This window comes from Heptranchias perlo, chromosome 9, assembly GCF_035084215.1.
Source record: "Heptranchias perlo isolate sHepPer1 chromosome 9, sHepPer1.hap1, whole genome shotgun sequence".
NCBI lineage: Eukaryota > Metazoa > Chordata > Chondrichthyes > Hexanchiformes > Hexanchidae > Heptranchias > Heptranchias perlo.
In genome coordinates, this window is record NC_090333.1 from 80107614 (window position 1) to 80123544 (window position 15931).

At 49.1% G+C, this 15931-nt stretch overlaps 1 protein-coding gene across 1 annotated transcript in view; it reads right to left on the reverse strand.

Moving 5' to 3' along the window:
* The window catches only part of LOC137325560 (pre-B-cell leukemia transcription factor 1-like), a 678362-nt gene that overhangs the window by 65801 nt on the left and 596630 nt on the right, over positions 1 to 15931 (reverse strand). The window contains exon 7 of the mRNA XM_067990804.1: positions 2082 to 2168. Within this exon, the coding sequence (XP_067846905.1) occupies positions 2082 to 2168 (87 nt within the window). The remainder of the gene's footprint in view (positions 1 to 2081; positions 2169 to 15931) is intronic.

Here is a 15931-nt window from a genome sequence, read left to right on the forward strand (position 1 = left end):
TAGGGGAGAGTGTACATGGGGTGTGGAGGGAGATTAAATGGGTGGGTAGAGTCCATGATCGGGGAGAGTGTACATGGTGTGTGGAGGGAGATTAAATGGGTGGGTAGAGTCCATGATAGGGGAGAGTGTACATGGGGTGTGGAGGGAGATTAAATGGGTGGGTAGAGTCCGTGATAGGGGAGAGTGTACATGGGGTGTGGAGGGAGATTAAATGGGTGGGTAGAGTCCATGATAGGGGAGAGTGTACATGGTGTGTGGAGGGAGATTAAATGGGTGGGGAGAGTTCATGATAGGGGAGAGTGTACATGGTGTGTGGAGGGAGATTAAATGGGTGGGGAGAGTTCATGATAGGGGAGAGTGTACATGGTGTGTGGAGGGAGATTAAATGGGTGGGTAGAGTCCATGATAGGGGAGAGTGTACATGGTGTGTGGAGGGAGATTAAATGGGTGGGGAGAGTCCATGATAGGGGAGAGTGTACATGGTGTGTGGAGGGAGATTAAATGGGTGGGTAGAGTCCATGATAGGGGAGAGTGTACATGGTGTGTGGAGGGAGATTAAATGGGTGGGTAGAGTCCATGATAGGGGAGAGTGTACATGGTGTGTGGAGGGAGATTAAATGGGTGGGTAGAGTCCATGATAGGGGAGAGTGTACATGGGGTGTGGAGGGAGATTAAATGGGTGGGTAGAGTCCATGATCGGGGAGAGTGTACATGGTGTGTGGAGGGAGATTAAATGGGTGGGTAGAGTCCATGATAGGGGAGAGTGTACATGGGGTGTGGAGGGAGATTAAATGGGTGGGTAGAGTCCGTGATAGGGGAGAGTGTACATGGTGTGTGGAGGGAGATTAAATGGGTGGGTAGAGTCCATGATAGGGGAGAGTGTACATGGTGTGTGGAGGGAGATTAAATGGGTGGGTAGAGTCCATGATAGGGGAGAGTGTACATGGTGTGTGGAGGGAGATTAAATGGGTGGGTAGAGTCCATGATAGGGGAGAGTGTACATGGTGTGTGGAGGGAGATTAAATGGGTGGGTAGAGTCCATGATAGGGGAGAGTGTACATGGTGTGTGGAGGGAGATTAAATGGGTGGGGAGAGTCCATGATAGGGGAGAGTGTACATGGGGTGTGGAGGGAGATTAAATGGGTGGACAGAGCCCATGATAGGGGAGAGTGTACATGGTGTGTGATGAAGTGAGCTGAATCATCCTGTTTTCATTCCAAGCTCTGTCCAATTCTTAGAAATGCATCACTTTACCACAGCTTCATTCACATGATATCATTTGCTCTGACTTCCATCCACCTGCCACATCTCTAGCTTCTTTCTATCCTGTGTCAGGATGAGATCCATTACCTCCTCTCACACAATCCAATCTCTTGCAACCTTTCTTCTTTAAAAATGACTGTGTCGGGTCATATTTCAAGGATGCAATCCATGTTCAGGTCAATCGAGCATTGCCCTTTCAGACATTGATGCTCTCTGAACCGTGCGGTGTGTTGTGCACTGTAACATACTCCAAGGTGTCTTGTATCCACCACATGTACCCCCAGAGGAATGCACACAGTCCCACACATGGCTGGTCGATTGGAGAACTGCTGGGAGAGTCAGTTCACACTGCAGTGTAGGTGTGGCTGGTTCTCAGCATTGGTTTGCACTCGTAATGCTCTTCAGTGCATCAATGGGCCTTGATGGTCCTCAGTCAGGTGGTTGTCCCCTGCTCAGTTGCATCACACTCATCCGCATGGGGTTAAGAGCAGGTATTACAATTCAAATCAAAAATAAGCCAACAAAATGCACAGAAGCTCAACTGAGACGCAGTGGTTGAATGCACCATGTAATGTGATTCTGAGCAATGCAGGCCAGACAGGTCCCAGGTTCGACTCCTGGTCAGTGCTGAGGTAGCTGATCTAAACCAGGTTGGTGGTTTAATTGGCTCCAATTGGATAAGGAGGGGGGATGGGGGAGATCAGAGTTTCCCCACTCCTTATTGCGATCCAGAATGTTCATTGGTCAATGACCCAACTGGCCATGTCTACGTGCCCCCCCACCCCCACTCCACAGTAAAACAGCCCGTCAACACTCACTCTCTAAGCTCGTACACGAAGATCGTCCACTTGGGCGCGGGGCTGGAGGGCTGCCAGCACCCATGGATCTGTAGCATGAGTCCGTACCTTCAGAGAGAGAGAGAGAGAGAGAGAGAAAATGAACAAAGGGTACAGAGATAGCAAACGTATTCATCACAAACATATCTGCTCGTGGAAAACTCACACCAGATAGGACGGACAAAGTTGCGGGAATTCAAACTCCCAGCGCAAAGAGCCAGAGGCCGACAAGCTCAGGGAGAACCCCAGTGCATCTCTCACACTCACTCAACGCCATTCAGGGCCTCACCCACACAGACAGTCTCAGCCACAGGGACTTACAGACTAAATCCTGGACATCGTTCCTCCCTCACACAAAAAAAAGAGATTAACTGGCCATTCATCTCTTTACTGTTTGTGGGATCTTGCTGTGTGCAAAATGGCTGTCGTGCTCATTTACACAACAGTCACTGTGCTTCAAATTAGATCATTGTAGGTGTTGCGTGTTTCTGAGAGATGTGATGAGGTGCTCTATCTATACGCAAGTCTTTTCCTTCCTTTGGAACTTTGGACCTATGACTCCCTTATGTCCAACTGACCCATGGCACGCGGCACAGAGCAGGCCCTCCCCCCCTCCCCCCCTCCCCCGCACTTATTACTCAGGTTTAGTCTTTCAACTAATCCATTCTGGGGAGAGAAATGTGCCGTTTGTGTCAATCTCCCTATATACAGAATTCCTGAAACTTCCTTTCTGTCATGAGCTACAAACATGCGATATACACGGAGAGAGAAAAAAAGAAAGAGAGAGAGAGACAGAGAGAGAGAGAGAGAGAGACAGAGACACCTCATATGGTTAAAGTAAATGAAATTCACCGGCCACTGGATCCTGCAGGAGGGGGCTCTGGGTCATCCACCCGACCCCCTCCAGATTGTAGGGTTTTCCCAAAGTTCAGGGTATTATAGATTACAGACATGTTGCCTTGCGAACTCTGACCCATAAAACTGCAGCCATCGTGAATCGCAAGAGATTTTGACTCTGCCAATGATCCGCCAATGTGTGACCAGGGTCACGCCACTCAATGCCTGCTTACCCCGCAGCTACCACAATGCCCGTATTGCATGCCAGTCCTCCGTTCCTTTCGCCCTGGATAACAAGTGCAGGGTTGGCTCCTCGGAGATCAGGCCTGCCTGCTGTAGGCCTGGCTTTTCACAACTGTGTCATCGTCCACATGCAACCTGCTGCTCCACGTCTCCTTGAGAGCCATCACCAAGCACACTGCAGGAACGGTGAAGTGATGATTGCGACGCCTATGCAGGTCTGCGGGCTCCCTCCACTACATCCCAGCTGCAGGATCCCGCACCACCGGGGCCTGCTGCATACGGCAGTGTGGAATAAACAGGTACTTATTACGGGAGGAAGGTCCTCAGGGTACCGAGGGGTGAAGACACGTGGTGACGTCGGGGATCAGCTCATTTATCGAGAAGACCGTAGCCATTGTCTTCAGTCCCCGCCACAAACTCCGTTCCCTAGCCGCCAATTCCAACCTCTCCCTGGCCATTTTCTGAGGCTGAATCAGACTGTTGGTAATATCAGCATCCCGTTTGACCCTGAGCTGAACTTCTGACCCCATTTCCTCTCCATCACCAAAGACCAACTACTTCCACCTTTCATATCAGCCGCTTCCACCCGTCTAGGCCCTAAGCTCTGGAATTCCCTCCCTCCGCCTCTCTCTCCTCCTTTAAGATGCTCCTTAAAACCTTCCTCTTTGCCCAAGCTTTTGGTCACCTGCCCTCATGTCTCCTTCTTTGGCTCAGTGTCAATTTTTGTCTGACTACGCGGCTGTGAAGCTCCTTGGGATGTTTTACTATGTTAAAGGCACTGTGTAAATGCACGTTGTTGTCGATCCATTGGCCCACCACATACCGACGCCTTAACCCTTTGTATTAAGAGTTTTCACAAACCTCTTGACCTTTCCCACAAAGTATGCGCCTCCAGCACAGCAAACAACGCCTGCTCCACAACAGGCAACCAGGCCCTTCCTCCCACCGCAGGTTCCCATCTCCGAACTCTGTGGACACAATGCGTGTGAAGTGCTGCCACAATTTTACTGCCCCATGTCCGTCTGTTGCTAATGGTGGCGATCCAACTGTTTACTTTTGGTGACTGACTACAGAGCTCAACTTCCTAATCTGGTGCTTCCATGGCGAGCTCCCAGAGGCTGGAACATGAGAGGTGGCTGGCTGCAGCGGTGGTCGTCAACTTCTGTGGGCTCAGGCCAGACGTGACCTGGTGTCAGGCTGTGACCGCTATGGGGCAGCCCGGCCCTGCCCTCTTTTTGGCTCCTGTACAGGCATTAGATGGTGGGGCGGTGGGTGGGGGGGATGGACGGAGGCCATTCAGATAGACAGCAACGTCACCCCGTTCCCACCCTATGTCTGGCCCTGTTACTGGGCTCTGCCGCAACCCACCCACCGATCTGCAGGAGAGCGGGCTCAGGGAGCGCATTGAGCTGACTGAAGCCCCTATCCACACAGTCTCCTAGCCTGTACAAGGAGGAGGACCCCAGGGCCTTTCATGGTAACAGAATGAGGATTCCTGAGAGATGTTGAGTCACTGAGGCTACTTCCATGGTGAGTTCTGGTGCAGCTGGTCCTCGAGTGGCCAATTACTACACGGAGGGCCGCAGAAATTCAATCCCATGTATCAGAACCCCACACGTGCAGGTTGTATAATCCTCCACTGTAACCGCCACGTGCTGAAAGCTCCTTGGAACGCTCTCCAAAACCTGTAGTGATCTATTGTGCTCAGAGAACCTCCCAACTTTTGAAAGCTGGACCCCTGAAGACTGCACCCATGGTCCCACCAGCAGGGAGTGGACATGAGCTGGCCCTCTGGCCAGCTGCCACCTCCCACCTGCACCAGCTTGTTTGTGCAGTTCACTCCCGTCAAAGTCACCAGCTGGGTGTTGCTGAGGCCACGCTTGGCAGGGTGAGAATGAGCGATGATCATCTCCAAGTGGGCTCATCACATCCATCCATCCTGGTGGAGCCCGTCCCTGAATCATGTGGCAGACCAAGAGAAAGAGAAGAGGGAGAAAGGGGTTGGACGTAAACACGCCAGGTCACTTTCCCCACAATGACAGAGAGGGAAGCGATGTTCACTTTCTGACTCGGTCGCAGTGAGTGAAGGAGTGCGGACTAAAACAAAGGTAGAAAACTGGGTGCAGCCTTATCTGGGACCAGGCCTCCAGCTTCCCCTTCTCCCACTTCCTGCAGATTGTCCTGGACTAGGATGTCTTGGGCTGCCTTTTCGAAAGGGGCTAGGGCACATAAAGGGGGCCTCCTCCTGTGTGGTTCTCTCCCTCCTGTTGTCGGCATTCTTTCCTGCAGGAAGAATAGAAGGGGGCAAGTAATGGAGCTTGGCAAGAGGGCGTTCAGTTGTCCACGTGAATTGGCCTGGTGCCCATTTGTGTGTATGATGACAGTTCCTTCCTTCTAATGTATTGGTATGATGCATCTTTCTGTCATCATACACACAATGGGCGCTAGGTCAGTCCACGTGTGCTCTATTGCCGGGGTGTGAGGAAATGCATGAGGGAGATGCAGAGACATCTTCGCTGCTGCCTATTCAGCAACCATGGGAAGCCTCCAAGAGACTGGCAGATTGGGGGAGACGAGGGTATGGGTCATGCCCTTCATCGGTGAAACAATGACAGATGTGAGTGGGGTTTCCTACCTTGGTACACTTGGTGCGGCCGCTCCTGTTTCTCAGCACTTCAGCCATTCCATTGCGTAAACGCTGGCGCCATTGACATGGGTGGTAGTCGTCTTACCAATAAAACGTTGATGGCACCTCATTAGCACTGTGTCCAGAACATGTTCCTGTAGAGGATTCACTGTCGGACACAGTGCCCATCCATTGGAAAAATGATATCTTCAACTTAATCCATCGATATTTTGACAGCGCCATCAGGAAACCAAGGCTCCCTGTCCCTCCCTCAAATGCCGGCGGGAATTTTGCAATAGCTCCACCAGCGTATCTGCTCCTTTGGCTTTAAAAAGCAATTTCATGCTGCTGTGAGTCTCTAAGACTTAATTTCCTTCCCTCCATCGATCGAGGTGCCAATCCCAAGGCGCATCACAGGACCGATTACCAAACAAGATTTGACACCGAGCCACATAAGGAGATATTAGGACAGGTGACCAAAAGCTTGATCAAAGAGGTAGGTTTTAAGGAGCGTCTTCAAGGAAGAGAGAGAGGTAGAGAGGCAGAGAGGTTTAGGGAGGGAATTCCAGTGCTTAGTGCCTAGGCAGCTGAAGGCACAGCCGTCAATGGTGGAGCAAAAGAAATCGGGGATGTACAAGAGGCCAGAATCGGAGGAATTCAGACTTTTCGGAGGGTTGTAGGGCTGGAGGAGGTTGCAGAGATAGGGAGGGGTGAGGCCATGGAGGGATTTAAACACGAGGATAAGAATTTTAAACTGAAGGTATTGCTGGACCAGGAGCCAATGTCGATCAGTGAGCACAAGGTGATGGGTGAACGGGACTCGGTGTGAGTTAAGATATGGGCAGCAGAGTGTTGGCTGAGCTCAGGTTTATTGAGGGTGGGAGACGGAGGCTGGCCAGGAGAGCATTGAAATACAATACCAGAGAGAGAGATGCACAACATGTACAGAGAGATACAAATACAGGACGAGATAGAGAGAGACACACAACTTGTACAGACAGATACAAATACAGGACCACAGAAAGGGAGACGCAGAACATGTAAAGAGAGATACAAATACAGGACCACAGAGAGGGACACACAGCATGTTATGGGGGAAGAGTGTGAAATATTGGATGGGATAAATATAGTGAGAGAGGAAGTATTAAAGGGTTTAGCATCTTTGAAGGTAGATAAATCGCTAGGCCCGGATGAAATGTATCCCAGGCTGTTAAGAGAAGCAGGGGAAGAAATAACGGAGGCTCTGACCATCATTTTACAATCCTCCCTGGCTATAGGCGTGGTGCCGGAGGATTGGAGGACTGCTAACATTGTACCGTTGTTTAAAAAGGGAGAAAGGGATAGACTGAGTAATTACAGGCCAGTAAGGCTAACCTCGGTGATGGGCAAATTATTGTAAAAAATTCTGAGGGACAGTATTAATCGTCATTTAAAAAGGCATGGATTGATCAAGGACAGTCAACATGGATTTGTTAAGGGAAGGTCGTGTCTGACTAACTTGATTGAATTTTTTGAGGCGGTAACAAGGAGGGTCGATGAGGGTAACAGGTTTGACGTAGTCTACATGGATTTTAGCAAGGCTTTTGACAAGGTCCCACGCGGCAGACTGGTCAGAAAAGTAAAAGCCCATGGGATCCAAGGGAAAGTGGCAAGTTGGATCCAAAATTGGCTCAGTGGCAGGAAGCAAAGGGTAATGGTCGATGCCTGTTTTTGTGACTGGAAGGCTGTTTCCAGTGGGGTTCCGCAGGGCTCAGTACAAGGTCTATTGCTTTTTGTGGTATATATTAATGATTTAGACTTAAATGTAGGGGGCATGATTAAGAAGTTTGTAGATGATACAAAAATTGGCCGTGTGGTTGATAGTGAGGAGGAAAGCTGTAGACTGCAGGAAGATATCAATGGACTGGTCAGGTGGTCAGAAAAGTGGCAAATGGAATTCAATCCAGAGAAGTGTGAGGTAATACATTTGGGGAGGTCAAACAAGACATGGGAATACACAATAAATGGGAGGATACTGAGAGGTGTCGAGGAACAGAGGGACCTTGGAGTGCATGTCCACAGATCCCTAAAGGTAGCAGGGCAGGTGGATAAGGTGGTTAAAAAGGCATACGGGATACTTTCCTTTATTAGCTGAGGCATAGAATATAAGAGCAGGGAGGTTATGCTAGAACTGTATAAAACACTAGTTAGGCCACAGCTTGAATACTGCGTACAGTTCTGGTCACCACATTACAGGAAAGATGTGATTGCACTAGAGAGGGTACAGAGGAGGTTTACGAGGATGTTGCCAGGACTGGAGAATTTTAGCTATGAGGAAAGATTGGATAGGCTGGGGTTGTTTTCTTTGGAACAGAGGAGGCTGAGGGGAGATTTAATTGAGGTGTATAAAATTATGAGGGGCCTAGATAGAGTGGATAGGGAGGACCTATTTCCCTTGGCAGAGGGGACAGTGACCAGGGGGCATAGATTTAAAGTAATTAGTAGAAGGATTAGAGGGGAGTTGAGGAGAAATTTTTTCACCCAGAGGGTGGTGGGGGTCTGGAACTCACTGCCTGAAAGGGTGGTAGAGGCAGAAACCCTATTGCATGTAAAAAGCACTCGGGTATGCACTTGAAGGGTTGTAACCTACAGGGCTATGGACCAAGTGCTGGAAAGTGGGATTAGGCTGGACAGCTCTTTTACGGCCGGCACGAATGGCCTCCTTCTATGCCGTAAATTTCTATGATTCTATAGTGTACAGAGAGTTACAAATACAGGACAATGTAGGGAGATGCACATAACATGTGCAGAGAGATACAAATGCAGAACCACATAGAAAGAGACGCATAACATGTACAGAGAGATACAAATACAGAATCACATAGAGAGAGAGACACAACATGTTCAGAGAGGTACAAATACAGGACCACATAGAGTGACACACACAGCATTAACACAGGGATAACATCATTAACATTATAATAACCACTAATATCCCACCCGGTCTAATCTCACTCTCCTGTTCACTCCCCATATCCATTAATATCCCACCCAGTCTAATCCCACTCTCCTGTTCACTCCCCATATCCATTAATATCCCACCCAGTCTAATCCCTCTCTCCTGTTCACTCCCCATACCCATTAATATCCCACCCAGTCTAATCCCACTCTCCTGTTCACTCCCCATATCCATTAATATCCCACCCAGTCTAATCCCACTCTCCTGTTCACTCCCCATACCCATTAATATCCCACCCAGTCTAATAGCCCTCTCCTGTTCACTCTCCATACCCATTAATACCCCACTCAGTATCATCCCACTCTCCTGCTCACTCCCCATTCCCAATAATATCCCACCCAGTCTAATCCCACTCTCCTGTTCACTCTCCATACCCATTAATACCCCACTCAGTATCATCCCACTCTCCTGCTCACTCCCCATTCCCAATAATATCCCACCCAGTCTAATCCCTCTCTCCTGTTCACTCCCCATCCTCTTTAATATCCCACCCAGTTTAATCCCCCTCTCCTGTTCACTCCCCATCCTCTTTAATATCCCACCCAGTTTAATCCCCCTCTCCTGTTCACTCCCCATCCTCTTTAATATCCAAGCCAGCCTAATCCCACTCTCCTGCTTGTTCCCCGTACCCTTTAATGTACTTATTTTTCAAACAATCAGCTGCTTCCCTTTTTTAAAGGATTTACTGACTCTGCTTCCACACTGATTTGTGGCAGAGAATTCCATATTCTAACTGCCCTCTGTGTAAAGAAATGTTTAAATTTCCTCTTATTTCTGTTTGCGATCATCTTAAATTGGTGCCCTCTCCTTACCATCTCTCGGACCAGAGGAAATCATCTATCACCATTTACCTGATCAGGACCTTTTAGAATCTGGGGGACCTTCTCAGCCCCAGTCAAAAAAGCCCTAACTTCTCAAGCCTCTTTTCATAGTCCCTCATCCCTGATGACATCCTGGTGAATTTACCCTGCACCTTGTCCATTGCCTTTATATCCTTCGTATAATGGGTGTCCAAAATTGTGCAGAAAACTCCAACTGCAGCCTAACTAAGCTCTAGTACGAAGGTCTTGGCTAAGGAATCAAGGATTCTGTTTGCCTTTTTTACGTCCTTATCTACTTGCACTGCTACCTTTAGTGACCTGCACACCCTCTGCTTCTCTACAGTGTTTCAGCTCTACCATTTAAGGTGGATTTACAATCCCTGCCCTTATTTCCCAAATATACCACTTTGCAGTTCTCCACATTGAACTGCACTTGCCCCCTACCTGCCCACCCTGCCAGACTGCCTATGTCCTCCTGCAGTCCTTCGCAATCCTCCTCACAATTTGCTACATACCCTACAATTTGGCGTCATCAGCAAATTTTATTCCCCCAATTCCCAAGTCTGGATTATTTATATTTAATAAATATAAATTAATTATATTGATAGGCCCCAGCTCAGAGCCCTATGGAACACCACTCATCACATCTCTACTGTTTGAGAAACATTATTTTAGCCCTAGCATTTGCTTTCTGACCCATAAGCATCTCTTTATCGATGCGATCACACTGCCCTTAATTCCACATGCCATTATCCTTGCCAGCAGTCTCCTCTGGTACCTTATCAACTGGTTTTTGTAAATCCATATGAACCACATCTACTGCATTCCCTTTATCTGGGAATGCAGGGGGAAATTGAAAAGTGATATAAGAAGGGCAAAGAGAGAGTATGAGACAAGATTAGTGGGTAACGTAAAAGGGAATCCAAAAGTCTTTTATTAACATATAAAAAGAGGATAAAAGAATGGTGGGGCTGATTAGAGACAAAGAAGGCCATCGTCGTGTGGAGGCAGAGGGCATGACTGAGGTTCTGAATGAGTACTTTGCATCTGTCTTCACAAAAGAAGAGGATGAAGTTAATGTTGGGGTTGAGGAGGGGGAGTAGAGATATTGGATAGGAGGTTCTAAATAGGTTGGCTTCACTCCAAGTTATTGAGTCACCCGGTCCAGACGGGATGCATCCTAGGTTACTGAGGGAAGCAAGGGTGGAAATTGCAGAGGCTCTGCCCACAATCTTCCAATCCTCCTTGGATATGGGAGTGGTGCCGGAGGACTGGAGGATTGCGAATGTTACATCCCTGTTCAAAAAAAGTGGAGAGGGATAAACCTGGTAACTACAGGCCAGTCAGTCTAACATCAGTGGTGGGAAAAATACTAGATACCATTGTCAAGGACAAAGTTAATTCTCATTTGGAGAAGCATGGGTTAATAAGGGACAGCCAGCATGGATTTGTTGAAGGTAAATCATGTCTGACTAACCTGATTGAGTTTTTTGATGAAGTCACAGGGAAGGTTGATGAAGGCAATGCAGTAGATGTTGTATATATGGACTTCCAAAAGGTATTTGATAAAGTACCACATGACAGACTTATTCAGAAAATAGAAGTATATGGGATTAAAGGGACGGTGGTAAATTGGGTACATGATTGGCTACGGGATAGGAGGCAGAGAGTAGTGGTGAATGGATGTTCTTCTGACTGGAGAGAAGTACGCAGTGGGGTCCCCCAGGGGCTGGTATTAAGACCATTGCTTTTCTTGTTATATATAAATGACCTGGACTTGGGTACAGGGAGTACAATTTGAGTTTGCGGATGATACAAAACTTGGCAACGTAGTAAATAGTGAGGAGGGTAGTAGCAGACTTCAGGAGGACTTAGACAGACTGGTGAAATGGGCAGACACATGGCAGATGCAATTTAATGTGGATAAATGTGAAGTGATGGGAGGAACAACATGGAGAGGCGGTATAATCTGAATGGTATTATTTTGAGGGGGGTGCAAGAGCAGACGGACCTGGGGGTGAAGATAGTCACAAATCTTTGAAGGTGGCAGAGCAAGTTGATGAGGTGGTTAAGAAAGCTGATGGGATACTTGGCTTTGTAAATAGGGGCATTGAATACAAAAACAAGGAAGTCGTGATAATCCTTTACAAATCACTGGTTAGGCCTCAGCTGGAGTATTGTGTCCAATTCTGGGCATCACACTTTAGGAAAGATATCAAGGCCTTGGAGAGGGTGCAGAGGAGGTTTACTGGAATGATACCAGGGATGAGGGACTTCAGTAATGTGAAGAGATTGGAGAAGCTGGGATTGTTCTTCTTCGAGCAGAGAAGGTTAAGGGTTTTGATAGAGCAAGTTGGGAGTAACTGTTTCCTCTGGCAAGTGGGTCGGTAACCAGAGGTCATCGATTTAAAATAATTGGCAAAAGAACTAGAGGGGAAATGAGGAGAATTTTTTCACACAGAGGATTGTTAAGATCTGAAACACACTGCCTGAAAGGGTGGTGGAATCAAATTCTAGAGGAACATTTAAAAGACAATTGGACATGTAGTTGAATTTACAGGGTCATGGGAAAAAAGCTGGGGTGTGGGACTAAATTGGACAACTCCTTCAAAGAGCTGGCACAGGTACGATGGGCTGAATGGCCTCCTTCTGTGCTGTAAGATTCAATGATTCTATCTATCCTGGCTGCTATTCTTCAAAGACTTTGATTAAGAATTGGTCAAGTATCAGGTGCCCTCTAGAAATCTGTCCGTTCCGGCTTAGATTAACTCACATTTCTCCCAAGCGCTGAACAATTTAATTCCATGTTACAGACTCTAGAGGGTGGACTTCCTGTTCAATTACATGGGAAGGAGAGGAAAATCAGGCGGAGGGGCTTTCCCCAGCCCCTCCCACCAGCCTGCCCGAAACCCACTCGGGGTTAGAATTAGCTCTCGTTAATTGCACTACTCTTCACCCCTCCCTTTTTCTTCCTCCCTGAAAGTATTAACTCCAAGTATTTAATTGCCAATCCTGACCCAGATGTTAGTAGACCATGATTTTCTACTTGAAGCACTGAGTCTATTGCCCAGTTTTGTCTCTTTAACTCTGTGCATTGACAACCATACATTTGAGTTTGGTTTCCTTGCTCGGGCAATTTCTGCTTTTTAACCTATACACCAAAGTCCCGATTTTCCGATCAGGAAAAAATGTGGTTCGGTTGGCCCAATGCGCAGGCTCACCTGCCCCTGAGGCACAGAGGCTGGGCCCCGATTGAATTTTCCAATGCGAATCCACGCCCTGATTTGACTGGGCGTACAGGCACAGGAGAAAGCTTCCACAAAGAGCCTGGCCTCTGGCACGTGTGGCAGTGGATCCGAAAAATTCATCAAGCCGCCAGCTCTTAAAGGGCTGCAGCTAACCATTAAAGGGACAGCTGAGGTGGGGGGACAGAAAGCTGGAGAAACTGATTGCAATCGCGTAGCAGAAACATGCGGGCAACACTGCTTGCTCGCTTTGGTGCTGAAGAGTTGCAGGAGATGTACTGCAGGAGGGTAGCCTCTTTGGGACTGAAGGCCACCCACCAGTAGGTGCCAGCTGCACGCAGGGAGGTTACCGACGGAGTCAATGCAGCCACTCAGCTCCCTCATAACTGGCTGCAAAGGAGGAAGAGGTATGCGGGTCTCAGGGTGGAGGCAGAGTTGAGCGAGGTCCTTACTTTTTGCACACATTTCGTGTGGGCCCATCCAGGCTTGGCACACACCTACACTGGGAACTCCTGCACCCCTGTGTGTGGTACCATTGGACCTATCCATTGCCCATTTGCCCACGCTCGCTCTGCCAAAGCTGGATGGCACACTTTCCTCGCAGGAATAGGTGGAGCAGCAAACAGATGCTCAGAGTGCCAGCCAATTCCCCTCCTTTGTTTTCTTGGTGGGGGCAGCAGCCATGGTCTCCTCTGAGCTATTTCTCCACCTCCCCACTTTTCCTTCCAAAGATGCAGCCACCACAAGTTGCTGCTTGCTCCGAACAACATGGCTGCTTATTGCATTGCCGTGCATAATTAGCCGTGTCAGTCAAGGCCCAGTGGGCAGCACTCTCGCCTCTGAGTCAGAAGGTTTCGGGTTCAAGTCTCACTCCAGAGACTTGAGCCCATAATCCAGGCAGACACTCCCAGTGCAGTACTGAGGGCGCTGTCGGAGGTGCCGTCTTTCGGATGAGAGGTCAAACCGAGGCCCCGTCTGCCCTCTCAGGTAAAAGATCCCATGGCACTATTCGAAGAAGAGCAGGGGAGTTCTCCCCGGTGTCCTGGGCCAATATTTATCCCTCAGTCAACATCACTAAATCAGATTATCTGGTCATTATCACATTGCTGTTTGTGGGATCTTGCTGTGCACAAATTGGTTGCCACGTTTCCTACATTACAACAGTGACTGCACTTCAAAAGTACTTCATTGGCTGTGAAGCATTTAGGGACGTCCTGAGGTTGTGAAAGGTGCTATATAAATGCAAGTTCTTTCTTTCCTTCATGATGTTTCCATGCTCATCTCCACCTGAAGAACCACTGAGTGCAAACCTCTTCTTTGCAAGTGGACCGTAGCTTTTCCATGACAAAAAACCCCGTCACCCACGTAGGATCCAGCTGCCAGACCTTGCCCTCGCGAGGAAGCTCAGTGCCCACTCCAGCTGATGCCTCCTTTCCGCCGGGGGGGAAGTGGGGGTGTTGCCCCTTGAGTACACGGCACCTGCCACTCGCTTGATGCGGGCTTTTGGACCGGGGTTGGCCTGAGGTGGGGCACGTCCCTATGGCGCCCTGGATGGATCCGGTAGACGGAAAGCTTTGTGTTGTGGTGACCCTAGCTTCTCCGGGAGGAGCCGTTCCTGGTGCAGGGGACGCCCTTGTGAAGGGGAGGCGTATCAGGCCACATCGTCCCCCTGACATCTGCAACTAATTGTTGAAGAGAGGATGATCCCAAGTTTGGGCGGGGTGGTTGAAGGGTGCGGGCGCACCTGCCCTTTGGTGGCCCCCCTCCCCTTTGCGAACTCCTCGTCCTTGCCTGAAGCAGCCAGTACATTCAGATCCCCAAAAGGAATATTGGTGCTCACCACTTCCTTTGTACCACGCCACTGAACTGCCGGCAACAACCAAGAATAACGAAGAGAGAAGCACCACCCGAAAAATGGCAAAAGAATAATTGTCGCATGGATGAAAAACGCAGCAGAAATTGTCTGGACAAAGCACTTGTCCGCACATCACCTACCTTTAAGAAACCTACTTGGGCAGGCTAGGCCCAGAATCCCTGCCATGCACATCTCCAATGGGCGTGCAGTAGGTTCTGTGGGCGGTCCCTCAGCTGACGTCAGGAGTTCCAGCAGGTGACCACAATTCTTCGATGTGAACGGGGTCTGTGTACTCTGGTAGCGAGGCCTCACTTTGGAACCCAAAGCGACGTTGGAGAAATCGCGTGCTTGACGTTCCGAGTCTGGCCTTCTGGCCAATGCCCGCACAGCCTCAGAAAACATCCCCCTCTACAAGCTGCCTACATTACTGTCTTGCTTTTCCCTTCCCCTGCTTTGCCATGGGAGCTCCCCCACCAAAGCCCCAGTTAACTACGCCCCTCCCCACTGAGAATGGTTGTCCCAGCTCTGCTCAGGTCAGGTGTAGGCTGTCCTGTTGGTGTAACTGGTCCCGACGTCCCAGGGATCTGAACCGTGCCTCAGGTCTCCAGCTACACATTTACTTCCTCAGTCTGGCTGTTCCTGAGGTCGCCAACCCTGGTTGGATGTATTCTGGGAGGTTTCACCACATGACCTCCCGCCTCCAATTGCCCCGTCCCCGTGCTCCCGCCATTGGTCGCCCCGACATGTCCATCTTGGCCGCGCGGTGCCTTCTCAAACCAATTGGAAAGCCTTCGTTGCCCCATTGGGTGATTCTTGACTGTCAGTCAAACAGCCTTATTTCCCCGTCTCTAATATTTTGGTAACTAATAGACGGACGTGTTCAAAGAAAATGAAAAACAAATTTATTTTCTTCCTGGTTGCTCGCAGCAAGTGTCCGGGAGAGTCCTAGAGTTTTAAGGATAATCCTGGAGGGTTACCGGCTGCCATCTGAGACTCCGCAGCAATCCTGAGATTGCCATCGTTGAGGTCTTACTGCTAAATCCATCACTTGGTTCCCTGGAGCTGTTGTTGGAGGACCTGAATCTGATTTCTCTCCATTGGGCCTGACATGAACCATGTGTTCTGGATGATCGACACCCCACTGGCCCCCCCGCCAAGAGCTTCTGCACTTACTTCATAATGTCCCTTACCCCGGCAATTTCACCAG